The sequence below is a fragment of the Carassius auratus genome, chromosome 41 (assembly GCF_003368295.1).
Source record: "Carassius auratus strain Wakin chromosome 41, ASM336829v1, whole genome shotgun sequence".
NCBI lineage: Eukaryota > Metazoa > Chordata > Actinopteri > Cypriniformes > Cyprinidae > Carassius > Carassius auratus.
The window spans coordinates 26,667,173-26,689,023 of NC_039283.1; the positions used below are offsets into that span (position 1 = coordinate 26,667,173).

The 21,851-nt window shown below is 34.6% G+C and overlaps 1 protein-coding gene across 1 annotated transcript in view; it reads left to right on the forward strand.

Moving 5' to 3' along the window:
- LOC113059463 (mannosyl-oligosaccharide 1,2-alpha-mannosidase IC-like) overlaps window positions 1-21,851 on the forward strand; it is a 104,985-nt gene that overhangs the window by 75,632 nt on the left and 7,502 nt on the right. The window contains exon 2 of the mRNA XM_026227996.1: window positions 597-693. Within this exon, the coding sequence (XP_026083781.1) occupies window positions 597-693 (97 nt within the window). The remainder of the gene's footprint in view (window positions 1-596; window positions 694-21,851) is intronic.

The following is a 21,851-nucleotide window of genomic DNA, read 5'->3' on the forward strand; positions in this document are numbered from 1 at the left end:
CTTAAAAATATTAAGCTGCATTTATTTATTTATCTTTAAAAAGTCAATTTTTAAGAAGAATCCTGTTCAACACACTTACAGAACAAAACAACTCATTTAAAGGTGCAATAGTTAATGGAGATGAGAAATCAATGATTATGCATCTATTAATTATTTTACTTGATTAATGCATGCAGGTAACAGTCCGTTTCTTGGATGTCGTCTGTATGTTGATGAAGCACATCTAATTATGACAGTGTGTCGCTTCCAGCAGAAATAAACCGAGCTTGTGGAACATGATTAAACTCTTTGTTGTTTTTCCTCGTCATTTATAACATGCTCATATTTCTTCCTGTAATTCTTCCAGTCCTCAAATGCATTTATCCATGCTTCAAAGCACCAGAGATATCATCGTCTAATGAGCTAAAGCCCGTATTCTTCTGATTCATCTTCATTTTTTGCTTGTTGTTGATCTGTGAACAGCTGTTCTTGATGGCTTTGGACATTTTAGCATCCTGCTATCTTGTTTTAGTTTGAAACACATTAATATCTGCACACTAAACGTATTGTTAGAAGCAGATTTAATCTTAACCTGTTTGTTTTGTGTTTGTTTGCAGATGATGAAGTTTGCCTGGGACAGCTATAAACTTTACGCTTGGGGAAAGAATGAACTACGACCTCTGACCAGGAATGGACACATTGGGAATATGTTTGGTGAGTGAAGTTATTATTTCACGTCAAGATTTATGGTTGTCTTCATCTTTCATGGAAAAGCCTAGTGTAGACTATATTTATGAATGAGTTGCTGACTATGTAGAATTTTCAGAGGTTGCATTTCTGTTAGAATGTTGTCTTAGAAAATTGCTAAAACTCAGAATGAACTTGCACAGGAAGTTTAATTAAAATTGGAACTGGAATGACAGGAAGAGGAATTTATCCACGACAATTCATTATAGTCTAATTAGACCAACACACGTTTTTGTGGCGATGCAAAAATGCAGATTTATTGCTATTGTATGCACATTTGTATGCGTAAATTGATTTTAATAAATTATTTAGTTGAATTTAATAAATCAGAAAATATTTATAATGTGGTTAAAATTTTTATTATTTGTTTTGTTTTGATTAAATATGTCTTTAAACATCTTAAAATGTAATTTGTAAAATATAATAAAATAGAAAATGTATATTTAATTCATATATTTTATTATATTTTTATTTCATTTTGATTTTTGTGACAATACAACTATGCCATTTTTTTGTTATTGTATGCCATTTTATATACATACAGTGTGTATGTATGTATATATATATATATATATATATATATATATATATATATATATATATATATATATGTGTGTGTATATATATATATATATGTATATATATATGTATGTATATATATATATGTATGTATGTGTGTGTGTGTGTGTGTATATATATATATATGTGTGTGTGTGTGTGTGTGTATATATATATTAGTGCTGTCAATCGATTAAAAAAAATTAACTAATTAATCGCACAATTTTTTAAAATTAATCGCGATTAATCGCAATTAAAAGACTGAAACTTTTTGGATATGTAAATGTCAAACTGTAAATAATTAATGTAAACTCAAGACAAAGAAACTATTTAAATTCAAAATATGATTGTTTATTGGAATTTTTGTTTAACTTGTAACACAGATTTTCTCATGTAAACAACATACCTGCAATAAACCATCAATATCCTCCAAATTAACTGTTGGCTTGAAAGCCATATTTATTACAGAAATAAAAACACAGGCATGTAAGTTCCATTTGAATTTCAAAACAATCAATGCCAATAAAAAACAAAAATGATTTCCATGTTGAATTCTAAGTGGACTGCAAAAAAATTCCAAAGTATAGTCATTGCCAGTGCTTTAAGTGGGCCGGTATGCACCTGTACTCAGTACTGCCACTTCCAAATATAGCTCTTGAGCGTACCGCCACCTCTCCGTGCGCCCAGAACGTGCTTGTAGCGTACCGGTACATTCATTTGGACATCTGTTTTAATAGAGGTTTTTAATCTTTTACCTGCACTGCCGATTTTCAGAGCGCCCTTCACAATGCAAGCTTCCTAATTCATCCCACCCAGAGCAGAAACTACATTACCCATTCACCCTTAAGTTACACAAGTGAATAGCGCATGTGTCGCTTTTCCCACTGTTAAGTGTCAACAACTCAACGTGGCCGGAGAAGGTGTGTGAAACTCGTTGTGAGTTATACTAAAGCAAAATCTTGAGTATTTATTGTCTGATAAACATTAAAAACTGTCTGCGGAGGTTGAGTCGTCCTGCAGCCCCCGCTGGCTGCTCATTGGCTGCAGCATCTTTTTTCTAAGTTCTAAAAAAATACCGTAGACGGCAAGGCACAAATTTAGATATTCATTTATCTAATTAATCTATAGCCTATGCACAAAGACAATATGATCTTTTTGTCCCCTTTTTGTTTTAAAGCTTGATGAAGAGTGAGAGCGCAAGTTGCTGCAGCTGCGAGGAGGACAGTGATGCACGCGCACAGGAGTGATTGACAGTTCGCGGCACTGTGTACAAAAAATACTCCGCTACACAATTATTTCGTTATTTTCGTTTAAGCTTATTAACGTTAGCGTTACATAAAGGTCTGATTTACGCACTGTTACAGTCATTGTTTTTTTTTGTTTTTTAAACAATGACATTTGAGTTCATGATTTTAATGTTGCTGTTTCTTGTGGCAGACTGAAAAGTAATCCGGTTTTATACTGAAACTTTCCGTCTAAAAGTCCTTCCTTGGTCTTATCCATATTTCTTTGCACGTTGAACACACATAGGCCACAACTGGAAATACAAAAAAAACTGCAACCGCGTTAATTGCGTTATTTTTTTTTAACGCGTTAAATATTTCAAATTAATCGAATGCGTTAACGCGCTAATTTTGACAGCACTAATATATATATATATATATATATATATATATATATATATATATGTGTGTGTGTGTGTGTGTGTATATATATATATATATATATGTGTGTGTATATGTTCAGAACAATAAATAGGTTTTAAGAAATTATTTATCATTTATAAATCATTTAGTGACTCTAGTTTGGTTCTATTTGATGTCATTTGTTTATAGTTATAGTTAAAATGTATAGATATAGTTAAACAATATAATGAACTAGATAAAAAAGTTTGTCAAGACAAACTTTAAGTTGGCTTGAGAAAGCCTAGCGTGAAAGTTTTAAGCAGTTGTTGCCTGACTAGAGAGTTTGAAAAGTTAAAACAGTTTTAAGTTCGATGGCAAGTTACAAGCATATCACTAGCATGTTTCTAGCATGATAAGTGTGGTACTAGCATTTTCCTAGCATGATTAGCAAGTGACTAGCATGTTCTTAGAATGATTAGCAAGTGACTAGCATGTTGCTAGCATGATACTAGCATGTCATTAGTATATTTAGCAAGTGACTAGCATGTTCTTAGCATGATTAGCAAGTGGATAGCATGTCGTTAACATGATTACAAAGTTACTAGAATGTAGCTAGCATGTTTCTAGCATGATTAGCAGGTTACTGGCATGTTGCTATTATTTATGTAGCATGATTGGCAGGTGACTAGCATGTCGCTAGCATGTCGCTAACATGTTTCTACCATTATTAGCTTGTTACTAGCATGATATATATATGTATATATATATGTGTGTGTGTGTTCAGAACAATAAATAGGTTTTAAGAAATTATTTATCATTTATAAATCATTTAGTGACTCTAGTTTGGTTCTATTTGATGTCATTTGTTTATAGTTAACATCTATAGATATAGTTAAACAATATAATGAAATATGTACACTTTCTATGCATGTCATATCAAGCATTTATTATTAATACCATTTTGTATTTCTGGAAAAATGTATTTCACAATTATTTTTTTATTCTAAAATTATATAATATAATTCTGCCTCCTGTTGCAACCTCAGTTATCATTTAAAATATATTAATTGTGTTCTCACGAAATCACTTTATGACTGTCTTCATAAGCATCAGTCTGCTTTCAATGCATTCAGAGACCTGCCGCTTTAGACCTGCTCCAGTACGGTAATACTGTATTGTAGAAATATCAACAAACTTGACATTTGTAATACTGCTTTACAATCAGAAGTGAGGAACATGGATTTTAGCCGGTTGTAGACAATATGAAAGGTCAGTGTGGGAATGAGATCAGCACCGTCCTCTCATCTGACATCAAACTGAGCGAATTGTTTTCTCATGTGCTCTGTAGGACAGTATTTTGACCAAGAGCTGAGCTTAGATAGAACTGCAACGTCTGTCTGGCTGACATTTAAACTGACCAATCACATATGGTTTGTAGTTGCTTTAGGGGCGGGGCTATCTGGGGTAGTTCCTGTGGTGGCAAAAACACAGAAATTGAATCTTTTTTCTGACACCTTACTGAATAGTTATGAAAAGTGTTTTCTAACAGAAAGCGACGTCCCACAGACTCCAGGGTCAAACTCCAGTCCTTTATCACTTAATTGCTGTTTTCTGTCAGAGCAACCCAATTAGCCTCGGGAAACTATCTGCCTTGCCAATCGGATGATCGATGCAGGATGTGAATTAGTCATTTTGTGACAAATTCTTTCAAGCTTGGGAAAAAAGACGTCCTACTTTGTGAAACGACTAATCCGATAATCCAACAGGGTTGTGCGTTTCTTACCGCGCACAGGTTTCCCGCCTCTTACAAGTTCCTTGATCTTTACGTGTCCCTGTGAAGCCGAGTATGAAGTTGAATGCCGTGTCCTTTAGTTCAATCCCATGAGTAAATAGACACGCAGGAAGATTGCATCTGAATTTAGCCGACTTGTCAAAAACATGCTGATGGACTGAAAGTCACTGGGATGTTCCTGTACCTGCGTGTTTCTAATGCTCATATCTAATATTGTTTTTAATGCATGTCTTTTTCTCTGTCTCCCTTCATATTCAGTACCTGTTCTGTACGTTAGGGATGTTTCTTTTCATTATTGTGAAGCAAACTAGAAAACAGAGTCGAAAACAGGAAATGAATAATTCAGAAAGGATCCACACACTAAAATAGAGAATTATTGTTTTTGCCTGCTAGTTTTCACAGGTGTTATTAACATGGGAGCGAAAAGCAAAAACATATTATTATTGGTGCTGGTTAATACAAACAGTGGCATTATTAAAACTTATTACAGTGGCTGATGATAAAAACAATATACTGTAATATACTGTCCCCAGCTGAAGTTTTTTCCATAGAAAGACAGACATGTATAGTGATGAAAGCCAATATATTAAATGGCACAGATGTTTATTCACGGAGTAATCCACTATTTTGTTGAAGGGGGTCAGAATGGAAAGTTTCACCTGAGATTTGGAGCCAAATTAGAGGGGTGTAAAAATGACTTTAGAAAGCTGGAAGCATCATTATTTTATTTGTAGATGGAGATTGTTAGGTCTACTAGTGAAATCTGTTGATTTTAGTCATATTTGTTTCATTGTATGCCAATGGGGGCAGTTCAGAAATGGCAAAGAAAGCACTTTTTGCCTCAAGTTTACCTGCCTGTAACTCAAGAGGTATTAAAGATATCTTAACATCCTTTTAGATTCTGGTTCTTAATAAACTTTTCTTTTGGTATCTTCATTTTAAAGGCCCTCGAAGTTTCAAAAACAGAGATATGGAGATCTCAATGTGGCTCCATGAGAAAACTGCACAAATATTGTACACATTTTCAATGGTCAAGAACCATATATTTGTCATTTTGCATAAAGCTGATACTTGTTTCTTTTAAAGAGTAATATCTGAAGAACAAATCATGTTGAGACTAGAAATGCATCGTGTGATTTTCTTCCAACACAATTGCAGTGAAAAATCCTTGCTAGCACCGAGACTCGAACCTGTGATATTTGGGTCTGACTCTAACCATTGGGCCACAATTGCAAAATTGGACCATGTAAATGTAAGGGTTGGACAGATGGTGGAAATTAGTCATTAAAAGCGAAATTACACTCAATGACAGAGCAACAATGGCCATGAAAAGATCTGGCATGATGTGATGAAAGCTATTTCGATGACTTTATTAACGATTAGAACGCGTCCATCCCGTGCGAGTTGCAGATCGTTTGATTGAAAGATCAAACTGTTTAATGAATGTTTCACTTGTGTTGTAGTTTCGCTTCAGGCTCTGTTCAGACAGGACTAGTTTTCCCTGAGGGGAGGTTGCGTTTTATTTCACAGGCGTACTTCGTGATTTTAATTCTTTCCAAACTGAATACATCTGTAATTTAGGATAGAGTTAGAGCTGAACTATACATTACATGTGTATGGGTTTGCATTGATTTGATTGCACTCTTTGATTGAGTGTGTGAAACCATTAGTTGGGAACGCTCTTTTGCAACTCTAGCTTAACTCATAATTTAAAGTAGTTCAAATACAATTTTTTTTCACAGAAATGCTATTGAAAAACCATTTTTGGTTCCTCAATGATGCGAAGAGTTAGATGTAGTACAAGAAGTTTCACTTTGGTTACATTTGCTGCTTATTCTTGCCCCAAAAATGACGATTGCAACCTATTTTGCTGTCATACAAGATATATTATAAATTGGTCAAATGGACGCTTTGCAACAAAATACACAAAACAGAAAGAAATTTAAATTTAAACCCATGAATGAATGCAAACTGTTGATTTCTATAAAACAGGTTTGTAAGATGAATTAACTAGATTTTTATGTATCATCAACCTTAAAAGAACGTGAATTAGTGAACCACTACTCCTCCATCAGGTGACTACAAAGGTTATGATGACATGCATGTCTTTTATTTTCCCGGTCTGCATTAATTCAGCTCCTTTTTTCCATCCCGTTGTTTTTCTTCCTCATTTCCTGTATATTGTTGGCTTTTTCATTTCCGTTAGAGCACTTATGCCTCCTGCTTCTCCTTTATTTGCACTATCGGCCGGTTTCCATCTATTACGCATTACCTTCTCTCTCGCTCTCATTTAGCGGCTCTCGTGGTGAGAGTCTCCTGCTGTTCGAGGCTGCAGGCCATTACTGTTCATTACAGACAGAGCCAGAGGTCAGCGGGGTCACAGGATACACTAACACTGCTGTAATAGAGAGACCAGGAACCAGAGAGCAGCACTCGTAGACAGACATTTGAAGATAAAGCACTCAGGTCTCCGTTTTCATCAAAGGGTTTCAGCACAAGCTTTACATCATTAAACTCGATCTGCGTTTGCTGAAGGAGAGCGCAGTGCTTGGAGGATAAGAATCATGTCTTGGGCTTCGTTGCTGTTGCTTTACTGCTGGGAGCTTATAAGATGCAAGAAAGATAAACCAATCACTGTTGGGTATGCAAATAGACATAAACGTCCAGAATTCAAAGTTTAAATGGAGCCTTTGCAACAAAATGCACAAAACAGAACAAATGTGAATTTGCAAACTGCTGATTTCTGTAAAACAGATTTAAAAGATGAATTAACTCGATTTTTACAGAAACTGTAATAAAAATGAATAAATACATTATTGGAAAAAGCTTAAACGAAACAAAAGTACATTTTAGGGCTGTGCAAAAAATTGAATGCGATTTTCATGCACATCTCGTCAGTAAAGACGCTCCTGTAATCAGAAGTATATCTCCAGCACGCGCATCACGCACTGTGCGTAGGGCACCAAGTGCTGAGGGGGCACCAAAAATAGCCTAATGATTTATTTATTTATTTTTAATGCCGGTATTATTTCATTAGCCTATAGACATATTAGGCACATTTTAGCCATGTATATGTAACAAAAAAGGGGGAACAAGAAAGATATTTAATAATTGCTCGTCTAGTCTAGAACCCCACCCCCCCACCCCGTGCCGAATGGTCCGTTCCGGTTATTCATGCGCGGTTATAAGCATTATGGCTTCCTCAAAATGTATGTCTTTGGTTTATTTTGACAACATTTGGTCTAAGAAGATTTTGCTCTTTACTTGCTCTTTGACATTGAATTTGCACACAAAAAAAAAGAATTTGTACACATTTTTAAATTTTTATTTTGCTATTCTGTTAACTGTTTACAAAGTCAGCAAAGCTGTGAAGATTTTACTTTCTCTTTTTAGTGTTCTTAAGTTTTATACTGTGATGCTGCTATTGTGTGTTATTGGTATTGAGTTATGTTTGGTAATAAAAAGTTTGGGGGGCATCATAAAGGAATTATGCTTGGGGCACCAAAATGGCTAGCAGCGGCACTGAGTATATCTCCAGCACGTGCGTTCAGATCAGGGTTGCCAGGTGTTCACAACAAATCCTGCCAAGTTGCTTCTCAAAACTAGTCCAAAACTAGCCCAATCGCGTTTCCAGGAGGTTCCCCATTAAAAATTGCTTCCCGAGTTTAAAATATAAGTTTTTTAGCAGGGTTGCCTTGGTAAAATTAGCATTTTAAGGGCTAAATATCACGTTATTTGTATTGGGGTCGCTTTGACCTGCGGACATGAAAAAGAACCACAGACTTGGCACTCGGTTGGCACCGAGTCGTAATTCACTAACAATCTACACAAAATCGATGTTAAAATCGCAGGCGATTCTTTGTCGATTTTGAAAGCGATTATGTGATAGTTGGACTACGGCTTTGTGTAGTAACTGCCGCTCCACCTGAACCAGTGTTGCCAAGTCTGCGGTTGTTTTCATGTCCGCGGTTTGAAGCCACCCCAATACCAATAACGTGATATTTAGCCCCTAAAATGCGAATTTTACCAAGGCAACCCTGCTAAAAGAAACGTATATTTTAACCCCGGGAAGCTATTTTTGTCGGGGAACCTTCTGGAGGCGCGATTGGGCTAGTTTTGGAATAGTTTTGAGAAGCAACTTGGCAGGATTTGTTATGAAAACCTGGCAACCCTGATCTGAACGCACGTTTTGGAGATATACTCCTAATTACAGGAGCTTCTTTACTGACGAGATGTGCATGAAAATCGCACATCTAGTTTTTGTTGCAACCTTTAACTCTGCCATCAAAGAAACATGCTGTAACCTTGCTAATCGGTTCTTAGCATGTTGCTACAGTGTGTCGTTGCTACAGTAGGGTGTTTTGGGTAAGTTGCTAGGTTGTTGCTACTATGTGGTTGATAGAGTGTTGTGGGACGTTGCCAGAACGTTACTATATAGTTATAAGGGTGTCGTGGGTGGTTTGCTAGATAATTGATATGTTCTGAGTGTTGTTTGTTGGTTGCTTACTGTTTTGCATTCAAGTCTCTGTGATACTCTTTTAGCACCGAATGTTGAGCTTTGATCACATCACTGACCCCAAATATGAGCAATAGTAATATTGATGCCGCCCTAATAAACAGCACTGAAAAATCAATGTCAGAGTAACAGCTTAATGTTTCTCTCCACTTCTGTGATCAAGTGCATCGATTGCATTGGACCTGTAATCAATCGGTGAGAAGTCACGGGATAAAACTGCAGATGCGCTCTCACTTAAATCCATGCATTTCTGACAAACTTGTTTGTAACACCTAATCAATGACAGCGCTGTGCCCCAGACACTGTGAAGGCACACTGAATGTGCTAATGTAATTCAGTTTTTTCAGACGTGTCTCTGGCTGTGAGTTTGCATTTGCATTCTGCTGATTCAGATGCATTTAAAGTGCTCTTCTTTAAAACAGCTACGGTTGTTTACAACAGGGGCATAGCCATCTTTTCAGAAGTGAGGGGGACAGAAATTACACACACATACATGCATACACACATACATACATACATATATATATAAAACATTACAATATAACGTTTCTATCTATATAGCCTACCAGTCAACAGTTTGTGAACAGTAAGATTTTTTTGTTTTTAAAGAAGTCTCTTCTGCTCACCAAGCCTGCATTTATTTGAAATCAGCTTTGAAATCTCATTAAATTACATTTTGAAATATATTAAAATAGAAAAATTATTTTAAATAGGCTAGTAAAAATATTTCCATTAACAGGCTTACTGTTCAAAAACTTCTGACTGGTAGGATACTATAGGCAACTTAAAATTTCTAGCTTTTAATTGGCTTATAAATCTATAACTGCTGGACAGTAACAAATAATAATGATCTGTTTATGTACTACAAACACTTTTTTTAATCCCAATAAGGCAGAATAGTTTTTATACTGTAATAATAGCATTTTTCATATACTTTATTTATCACCTGCTGGAGATGACTTGAAAAAAACACATTGTCGCAATCGTGTCTGTTTTTCTCATAGACTGTATAAAAGGTTTTATAATAATAAAACCTTGGACGCTGTTGCCCATATTAGGAGTTTCCTGGTATGATTTTCTGCTCAAGAGCGCCCTCCGGCTTCGAGTATGAATGAAACACACACTGCAAGAGAGTGATGTGATGTTCCTCTCGCCTTCTAGGTACAAATAAAACATCAGGTCATGCGCAAACTATCCTGTCTCTTTGAGTTAAAATTTTCATTTATTCACACCAGCTCTTGAAAACCTCTATACAAACACACTTGACCGAAAAAGTTTGGGGGACAAATTTCTGTTATCAAAAGTGTCATTTATTTATTACTATTATCTACTGCTCAAAATACCTGGGGGAGGGGAGCTTGTCATACAAAAGATTTCAATATTTCAAATATAACTCTGACTGAATCATTTGAATCATTGAGTCATTGACTCATGAAGACTCACTCTGACCTGTTTGTAAATTTGTGAGTGAATCATTTAGTGCAGTTCACGAACCGATTTAACAGGTTTATTGAAAACAATCAGCTTATTTCACGACATAGCATGTGGTGATTTCTCCAGTTCAAAATACGAACCAGTTGGAATGTTATAAAATAAAAGTTTCTCTAAATAAAAATACTCAGATAAAGTACTGATGCTGTAAGAAATCGAAAATGTGACCCTGGACCACGAAAACCTAAGTCTCTGCGGTGTATTTGTAGCAATAGGCAAAAAAAACAAAAACAAAAAAACACTGTATGGGTCAAAATGATAGATTAAAGATAGATGCCAAAAATCATTAGGATCATGTTCCATGAAGATATTTAGGAAATGTCCTACCGTGAATATATCAAACGTTATTTTTGATTAGTAATATGCATTCCTAAAAACTGTATTTGGACAACTTCAAAGGTGATTTTCTCAGTATTTAGATTTTTCTACTCCCTCAGATTTCCATTTATTCCAAATTTTTTTTTTTCAAATATTCTCTGATGCTAATCAACCATACGTCAATGGAAAGCCAATTTATTCAGCTTTCAGATGATGTATTAATCTCAAACTCGGGAAAATTGACACTTAAGACTGGTTTTGTGGTCCAGGGTCACAAATATAGTCATGCAAGATAAGGCATAAACATGTACTTTATAAGTATTAAATATGCTAGGAACATGCATGCTAATAAGCAGCTAGTTAATAGTGAGTATAACAAAAGTGTTACTAAATGACTTTGTTATTGTGAGTCAGTCCCTGTTTCTCCAGGTCCAGCCTAGTTAGAAACAGTAGTTTGGATTGGGAATCTTGCATCTGTTGAGGCTTATAAATGGAGCAAATCATTGTGCAGCCCGCCACTTCCAGACGGAGAGAACAAATGTGTTACATGCCAGTTGGAATGTACAAGACTGACCCTGGACCGTCTCCAAATCCACCCCTAAACCCCCTGTGTCTGGTCTGGAGGCGCCAACGCAGAGGAGCATTGTGGGATTTTTAATGAAGCCCAACTCGATCTACCGTGTGTCCATGGAAACTTCGCTTTCCTTCGCTTGCTTTTCACCAAAACTGAGACAAACTAACAATCAAAGGCGACCTTCAAATAACCTCCAACATCTCGGCCTCTTTTGGCAACTGGATGAGAAGAGCGATTGAATGAACTCCAGAAACTCGCAGTTAAACACAGAGCCAGAGGAAACGTTTCAGCTCAATCTCAGTGTAATCTGCTTGAGAAAACAACTACCTCAATTCATGCAAAAGCAACACTACCTCCAAAAAATTTTTTGGGGTGTAAATGTATTGCATTTGGATCATACAGTTATGCATTAATGAAATGGGTCAGAGTTCGGTAAAAAACTGAATGCATTTTAAATACACCGTAATCATGTTATAATCAATGCATTTGTTTGAGTCTCATACATTTTTACTAACTGAATATTGCTTGCTATCCATAATTTAACCATGTTCATCCATTTAAACAATTTTTCACAATGAACAGACTATGGTGATTGTAAGCAATTTGAAGGAATGTATTTTGAGAAAATATTTAAATCAAATAGATGATTTTTGCGTGCAGAAATCTTACCTAAGCTCATTATTTTGGTAAAACTGTGTAATTCAAATGGGTTGGAAATGGGTTTTATATGCAATTCAAACACACAAATCTTAAATTTAGGCCTATTTGAACAGTTTTAATTTACTCCCCTCATTGTAATTCTGAAGCTATATTATGTTCTTCTATGAAACACAAAGAGAGTTTGGAGGTTGTTTTAGTCAGCTTCTGTTTACCAAGGAAAGATGATGATGGTTTATGCAGTCAAGCTCCAAAATGGCCAAAACAAATCATATAATTATAATAACAGTCATGCATATGGCATGCAAATTTAAGGCGTTATTCACTAATAATCTTCCCATCTGCTGGAGCTCTTAAATGTGTGTGCATTTATTTAAAAAACAAAATGAGTTCATGCATATGTGACATGAAATGAGGTTTTGAGAGCTGTGGCAAAGGGGAAGATTATCTGTTGCTTTGATATTGATTTCATGATTTATACATGTCACATTAAAACATACACACACAAACAAAACTTGACTTTCTCTATGCAAGTTTATAGTTCTTGACTAGAATATAAAGTGGGCTTAACTTTGCTGGATGACTCACACAACCAGTTTGTTGTATTGCATTGCAAAGCTCAAGTTATTTTTAGGTTGATTTCCTCTAAAGAAGATGATGTTTATGACCATGCTTATTTTGTCAGTGTTAAAGTGTTTGTAGTTAGTCAGACATAACTTCAAAATAACACTGTTTACATTTTAAATGCATGTTCCTAGTCTGATAATGACGTGAAATGGGTTGCAAATTTTATGCTTTAAAAAAAAATTGCTCTAGTTTTCCCAACCTGCTGCATGTAGAAAAACACGAGTGCATGAGTTTAGCCGTCGTAATGCATTGTTTACTAGTCACATCCTGTCACAGATAACAGATTAAAGCTGGATGCAGCTCCTTAATACGTTCACCGCTATAACATGTAGGTCAGGAACGTAAGCTGTTCATTAAAACACACAGCAGACATCAGCTGCTTCCAGCCTGTGGTGAAACGTGCCGGTTTGACAGGAACACCACTTTACCGGTCACAGGAACAACCCGTGATGTCGAGCCGCTCCAATCTCACGCCTGTTTCCTGTAACAGTAGATGTTCTGTAGGCTTTAATGGGATTGACTGTGGTTGGGCCACCAGCGGCTCCCGGCAGCATGTGCTCTCCGTTCTTATCACACTTGTGTCCTTTAATCACATCTCATTTCCTGAACCTCTCGTCTCGTCTCCTCTTCTCCCCGGAGACTCGGAGTAACAGGTCACTGCTTTTGACACGGTCTTGCTGAATGCACTGTTATTCTAGTATTAGTTATATACTATTACGATTTTTATTATGGAAGCCCGTTTCTGCCAAGAATTTTTTTTTATAAAAAAAGGTAATTCCAAAAGTTTAATTTAATTAGATCTTGCAATTATTTGTGTTTGTGGTTTCTGCCATGAAGAAAAAAAAAGCTAATTGCAATGTTTTATCTCACAATTCAGACTTTTTTTTTTTTTTTTACCATTGAAAGTTTATATCTTGGAATTCTGAGTTTATATCTCGCCATTCTTCTTTTTTTTTTTTCAGAATTGAATTGCGAGACGTCACAATTGGGTATTTTATCTTTATTATTTAGTTTTTATCCCATGATGGAAACAAGGGAAACAAGCTTCCATAATTTATTAATATTTTGAATTGTTTTGTTTTTTTATCAATTCATATTTTTTCAATTCAGTTTGTTTTAGTAAATATGTAATTTTTTTTTTTTCATTTTTAAATTTTTTTTTTTTTTGCTTTAGTTTTAGTAATTGCAATTTTTACTAACTTCACAATTGCTGACATGAAAGAGAAGAATTGTGGAATAAAGCAGTTATTTTAGTTTTCTTTTGGGTTAACTATTCTTTTAAGAGCTAGAATCTTGCTTACATCTATGTTAATTGCATTTTTTTCTTCTAGTTACTCAGAATAAAATGTGGTCTAGTGACCCTCACTCTTGTGTTTCTATGAAGTCTTTAAGACCACTGGAGACTTTGCAATGAATTTTGTTGTTGTTTTATAATTTTTTTTCAAGACCAGCATCAACAGGACAAAGTGCATTGGGTGTAATTGAAGTTATTTATCCGTTTTACCTGTGTTTTGACCTGATGCATTATTGACAATAGATATTGGACTTTACAGAAATGTGGGGTCAATAGATCTATAAAACTGGTTAAAGAATGTTAGCCTAGCCGAGATGAAAAGCAGATCATCTGACTGATTTGGAAGCATTTATACATCATCACATCATCGCTTGAGCACGTATCTCAGACTCCTTCAGTCCTTCAGTCCAACTCTTTATCAGCAAAGAACTGTGCTTTATTAACAGCATTTTATAGCAAGCTTTGTGTAGACTCCCCCTTCATGTCCCACGATACCTTGTGTTCTGCTGAGCGTGGCGGAAAGAGCCGGAAAAGGCCTGAATACTGTGGGAGGACTGATCTCTGGAGGTCGCCATGGACTCAGAATCATTTCCTTTCCCGAATTTGAATCGAGGAAGCAAAGACGAGACAGAATTGCAGTTCTGGAAGAAGTTAAATTACAATTAATTTCAAAGAAAAAAAAACTGTCATTTTTTAATTATAAAAGACAACTTTTGAATTTGTGGTTTAAAAAGCATAGATGGATGAATGGGTGGGTGGATGATCTATAGATTGGTGGGTGGATGGATGGATGGATGGATGGATGAATAGATGAATGGGTGGGTGGATGGATACAGGATGAATGGAAGATGTGTGAATAGATGTTGGATGGAAGGATGTTCATGGATGGTTTAATAGATGGGTGGGTGATATAGATGGATGGATGTTGGGTGGATAGTTGGATGGATGGATGGATGGATGTTGGGTGTATAGATGGATGGATGGATGGATGGATGGATGGATGGATGGATGGATGTTGGGTGGATGGATGTTGGGTGGATAGATGGATGGATGGGTAGATGGATGAATAAATGGGTGGTTAGGTGGTGAATGAGATATTGATGGGTGGATATATTGATGGACAGATGCTGGATGGATGGATATATAGATAGATGATGGATGAATGAATGGATAAATAGATGGATGAATGTTTGGCTGGATGACATGTAGATGGATGGATGAATAGATGAATGGGTGGGTGGATGGATAGAGGATGAATGGATTGGTGGTTGAATAGATAGATAGATAGATAGATAGATAGATAGATAGATAGATAGATAGAACAGACATATACAGATAGCATGAGCTTTATTCTAGGCACTGGCTGTTTTTCGTGCATGTTCACCATCTGTTCAGTCTATATGGTTTGGCTGTCAGCCATACGTATAGTAGGCACACTTATTAATGCAGCTCTGGTTGCATTTGCAGAGAGTTTTTCTTGCATCTCACACACTTTACACTTAAAGTACACTCACGTTTACTTTTTTATCCAGAGTGACTTACGACAAAGGTATGCGTTTTAGCAAGGAACCCAACATGCTGTAGTTTTACCAAAGTACTGATAAAATGCAGTCGAGTTTGACCGTATCTTCCCTCTAGTTGACTGACATCTGTTAGCAGGTAGTCGAGATGCTCATGATCTATATCGGAGTAGACAGGTGGATCCCAGCAACAGCTGTGATAGTGTGCCCTGAGCGGGGCCCTATGGTGCCGGCCCCTGAATGCATGTAAAATGTGTCTGAGAATAGGTGACTGTATTGGTTTTCCAGGTGTTACGTCAGTGCTGGAGCCACAAACAACCGAGGTCCAAACAGTACGAAGTATATGTTGACACTTGTTTACATGTTTACCCCAATGGACTTCCTATAGGCCCATTCCAGGTCAAGTTAACCAAATTTTAGAAACTTCCTCCATTAAAATGTTTTATTTTGTTGATCTTTTTCTGAGGAAAGACAAACATCCGCTCTAGATTTGGAGCCGAATTACAGGTGGGGAAATGACTTGAAAGATGACAGCATCATGATGTTATTTTTACTCAGAGATTGGTAGATCAATTAGTAAAATCAGTTGACTTTAGTAGTCTGGTGAACATTCAGAAATGGGGAAAAGGCACTTTTCAAGGTTTTTTACCAAAGTTTGCATGCATTTAACTCAAAAAGTATTAAAGATATTTCAATGTCCTTTTAGATTCTGGTTCATAACAAACTTTTCTTTTGTAATCTTCATATTTAAGGCTCAGTGTGGTTTAATCCCAGAGATATGGGAGTCTCAATGTGGCTCTATGTCGAAATTGTTGTATTCTACCAATTTTGTTGATTTGATCCAAAATCACATTATTGAGGTCTTAAATACAGGGGGGTTTAGAAAAATGGCATCATCATTTTGCGGTTTTTACACAGATCTGTTTACTTTAGACTTTTTACGAGTTAGAATTTAGAGTTTTATACCAATTTTGACCATTCAAAAATGAAAAAAAAAATAAACTTTTGATTCAACCCCCAACCCACCCACCGCCAAGTTTTCATTCATTCATATTTTGATATTCTGATTCTTACCAAACTTTACTTTTATAAGGCCGAATGTGGTTCTTTCCTAGAGATATAGGGACCTCAATGCGGCTCCATATCTAAACTGTTGAATTATACCAATTTCTAATGGTTGAAAACCAAATGCAATTTGGTATTTATTTTATGGCATACTTTGGTATCTTGGTACTTTGGTTTCAGCCATGAGATCCATCATTATTTTTTTATCAGCTTTACACTTGTATCTGTGTGTTTGCATTGACTCAAAGAAAAAGCTGTATTTACTCTTAGTATGTGGATAAAAACAGCAGGATTAAATAACCAAGCAAATCGTCAGGGAATCCCTCGGGAATTACAAGCAAGATAATGAAAACCTGGCCACGAATGTATGAAGGAGCACCAGGATTAGAGGAGATTTTTGTTACAGTGACGACTTTGATGGAAACAAGTCAGAAGTCAACAGGAAAATGAGGGTCTGTGGGATATTTCAGTGCGGTGACGTCCAGTAGTCATGACCGCCTTATCTTCAGCGTTCACTAATCGCTGTTGACCAGTTTTACCCAGAAGCTCTTAAGCTCCTTCATGACCATGAGAGCTGATTTCAGTTCAATCACTTTTACTCTGTTTATATTTGTGTGCTTCCGGTTACGCAGGAGTAACATAAACTAATTAATTTGCTCGTGTCTGATTTAAGAAAGTGTTTCTTTAGGAGCATATATAACATTTTTGTATTGTGTATTTATATAACTAGACATTTATATAAACAATCTATTCAATTACATGTATTATATATATTTTATATATATATATATATATATATATATATATATATATATATATATATATATATATATATATATATAATGTATTATATATTTTTTTTTACTATGGTTTGAATTTACAGAAAAATTAACAAGATTTTTTTTTTAAAGCTTATTTTTGCTTACATAAGGATGTTAACTTTTTATGTAAAGTTGCATGTATAAGATTGTCCAACTTTATCCGCATACATACAGCAATATATACAATAGAGAAAATCTCACAAAAACATGTCCAGGTGTCAATTAATCCCAAAATCACACTAATATATATATATTTTTGTAGAATCAAACACATTTACCCCAATATATATATTTTTTTATGATTCCATAACATGTATTTTATTATAAAAAAATGTGCATGTATTTATAAGGACAATACATATTAAATAACATTTAATTTATTTTATTATTATTCTCAATATTATTTTATTATTATTTTTAAATTGTATTTATAAGGAAAATACATATTAAATAAATAAATAAAATTGTTTGTTTATCCTGATGCTCATAACATTTATTTTATTTTATTTATAAGGACAATACATATGAAATATCTTTTTTTTTTTTTTTTTTTTGCATAAGGATGTTAACTTGAAATATCATTGATATTAAATTGATTTGTGTAATTTTATAGGGATCTTACAAATGACAAACAGGTTAGACAGTGATTTGGAAATGAAATATTTCAATTAAAGCAAGGGACAAATTAAGAAAAAAATATTCAACATCTAAAAATAGACCAAAAATAGAAAACAATAAATTATTTAAAGTTGATATTGATGTCATAAAATGATGCAGGAAATCAAGCTAATAATATTTTGAATTTAAAAATTAGTTTACTGTATAAAGTCAATATATTACCCAATACAATAAAAGGATAGTTCACCTAAAAGTGACATTTACTCTCCAAAAATTGCTGACACTTATTCCGTGAATATATTTATTTTATTTATTAATTTGCTTATTTAATCAGTTTGCTTGTTAGTTATTAGGTAGCTTTTCAGTGAAAATAAACGGGCTCTAATGTTGTTTGGACATTTTTCGAAATATCTTTTCATCTTCCACAGAAGAAATAAGTCACACATTTTTTAAACGACATTATTTTATATTAAATGAGCAAATAATTTTTTGTTTTTTGGATGAACGGTCCCTTTTAGACACGTTTTTTACAAATCAGCCTTTTCTAATAATTGGGTGTTGTGTTGAATTGAAACCAAGATGATCAACGTTTGCAATTTCCCGTAAAAGTTTCCACGCTCAGTCGTTTATCATGATGTCGTCTGGATTTCCAGTATAATGTCGTTTTGCTCTCAGCCAATCAGCTTCGCTCAACTCTGAAAGTGAGTCTGTAACTGTATCTGATTGGCTGACAGATGAGGCTGCTGATTGGATGAGGCCGCTCGAGTTTTAGCGAATGTGATCCGTCCCTCGGTGCGAGAAAAGGTAAATAAGAGGCATGAAATGAGCTTGTTTTCTTGCCTGCAGGGTTTGTGTAGTTTTACATTTGCAGTCGAAGACAGAACAGAGCTAGTAATAATAACCGCATGTTTGAAACGAGAAAAACAGAAGGGAAGTGAAGAAAAGGTGCACTTCTAATTGAATGGTGAATGGAAATAAGGGTTTTATCCAGACGGCTTGAGATTATGGATGTAATCATGTTTCAGGCTGTAAATATGTCGCTGCGGTCGTTTTCACAGTTTCACTGATCTCTCATGGTGTGAAATTAAAGGTGAATCTTCGAGGTGGTTTTACATCAAGCGCTAATTAACTGGAGCGTCCACCAATCAAGAGGGCTATTGTGCACATTTCCATTTTAATACGCGTCTGCATTTCATATTCGGCAGATTAGCGGGTTTCAATCTTTCTGTGCTTAATGCATTTATTTGACTCATTTCTGTTACCTGGCCATGCTAACTGAAAAGGGAAAAAGAGGATCTTTAACCAGTGAATGACTGAACCCTGTATGAGTAATGATGGGAAAACTGCAGCTCTATCAGATCCTTTATGTTATGCATTGCAAAATGTTATGATATTATCGCCCAGCTTTTTATATAAAGTGTATGCATAAATATGTCCAACTTTATCCGCATACATACAGCAATACAATAGAGAAAACCTCACAAAAACATGTCCAGGTGTCAATTAATCCCAAAATCAAACTTAATATATTCATTTTTATTTATTTATTTGAAGAATCAAACCCATTTACCCCAATTGCAATGCATCTGATATTTTTTCATTTTTTTTTAATGATTCCATAACATGTATTTTATTATTAAAAATGTGCATTTATTTTATTTATAAGGACAATACATATTAAATAACATTTAATTTATTTTATTATTATTCTCAATATATTTTTTTTAATTATTTTTTAATTGTATTTATAAGGACAATACATATTAAATAAAAAAATGTTTGTTTGTTTATCCTGATTCTCATAACATTTATTTTATTTTATTCATAAGGACAATGCATATGAAATATCTTTTTTTTTTTCATGCTTCCCATATTATTTCTGTTTTTATTATTTTTATATATTTTTTTTAATTCATTTATTTAGAAAGACAGTACATATTGAAAACATTTATATAAATGTGCCACTATTAGCCAACTGGCTTAGTGCTTTAGCCGGAAGTTAAAATAGCCATAAAAACATACAGACATAGAACATGATATAAATCAGCATGAATCAGAACAAACAAAAAATAAATTCATTATATAAAAAATAAATTTTTCATTATGATTTTTGTATAAAATATTATGCCATTTTTGTTAATTATATTGCATTAAATGCAGTACAACAAATTGCTTTCATTATGTATACATACTGTAAATAATAATTAATAATAATTTTTACTTTATTACTTTAATTTTACTTGAAATCAGGTCAATTAAGAAGTCTAACAGTAGACTTTTGTCTTGATTTTTGGAGTAAATTGTGACGTGATGTGTGATGAAAGGAGAACATCACTTCCTCATCGCTCTTCATTTCTCCCACAGTATCTGCTGCGTCTGCAGATTCCTTCAGATGATCATATTATGAGCTGTGTATCGTCTGTAAACAGCAGTTTGGAGATCAATGATGAGATCATGTGACAGAACATCAAGCCTAAAGCCTCAGAGGTCAAATCTGGGTTTAAAACCAATAATGCACAGATTATTTATTAGTCATCAGTCATTCTGAGACAACTAATGATAACGCTTCTGTATTGGTCAAAACTGAATGGCATATACAAGTTTAAATCCATTCCAGTCCACAGTTTCAACATAAACTAATGAACAACATGTGATGCATATTTCTCAGTCATACATGCATGAGAATTCACATAAATAAATAAATAAATGGTATAATTCATTGTTAACTGTTTTCAGTGTTGTTTTATCATCACTGAAAGACTTGTATAGTTTTTTATTAATGTTTAGAAAATGTTCTACGTTTTGTCTATATAGTTTATTTTATAAATGTTAATTTCAGTTTTATTTTTAGCAGTTTTATCAGATTCAGTTAAAATAGAGTACATTTAGATGAGAAAAAAAGTTTTATATTTTAATTTAACATTTATAATATTTTGAGCGATAAAAAATATTATTGCATTTAATTATTTTTTATTTGTTAATTCCAGTTTTAGTAATGTATTAGTTTGGTAATTTTGTTGTGATTTTGTCAATATTATTATTAATATTATTATTATTATTATTAGTTATATTAAGTTTCTGTATGTGTTTGTGTGTGCGTGTGTGTGTGTGTGTGTGTGTGTGTGTGTGTGTTTCTGTATGTGTGTGTGTCTATACATTTATGTGTTTTTGTGTGCGTGTGTGTGTGTCTATACATGTATGTGTGTTTTTTTTGTGTGTGTGTGTGTGTGTGTGTCATTGTCAAGGCCTCAGACAGGATTTCTCAGTGGCATTGCTAAGCAGTGGACCTCAGTCTCTGCTCTTCTCCATTTATTTGGACTACAGCTCTAATGTCTTGATCTCTCGGTTGTTGTCCTGTAGCACAGGCCGGTGGGTGCAGACATCATTAGTTTGATTATCATAAGAGCACAGAATCACAGCCCGTTTGTGTGAGAAGGAATGTGTTTGTGATGAGTCTCGTCGTCATTCTGGAGTGAAAGGTCAGGCGAGTCTCGTGTGAATTCGGCCTGGTGTTTGTCACAGCTGGAGACTCAACAGACGTCCTGCTTATCTGTATAAAGCTGAATTTACATATAAAGTAAATGAGTGGAAAATGGCATGCGTTTTTGTATTGAAATAATGCACACAAGAGGATTTTAACCCAAAATGT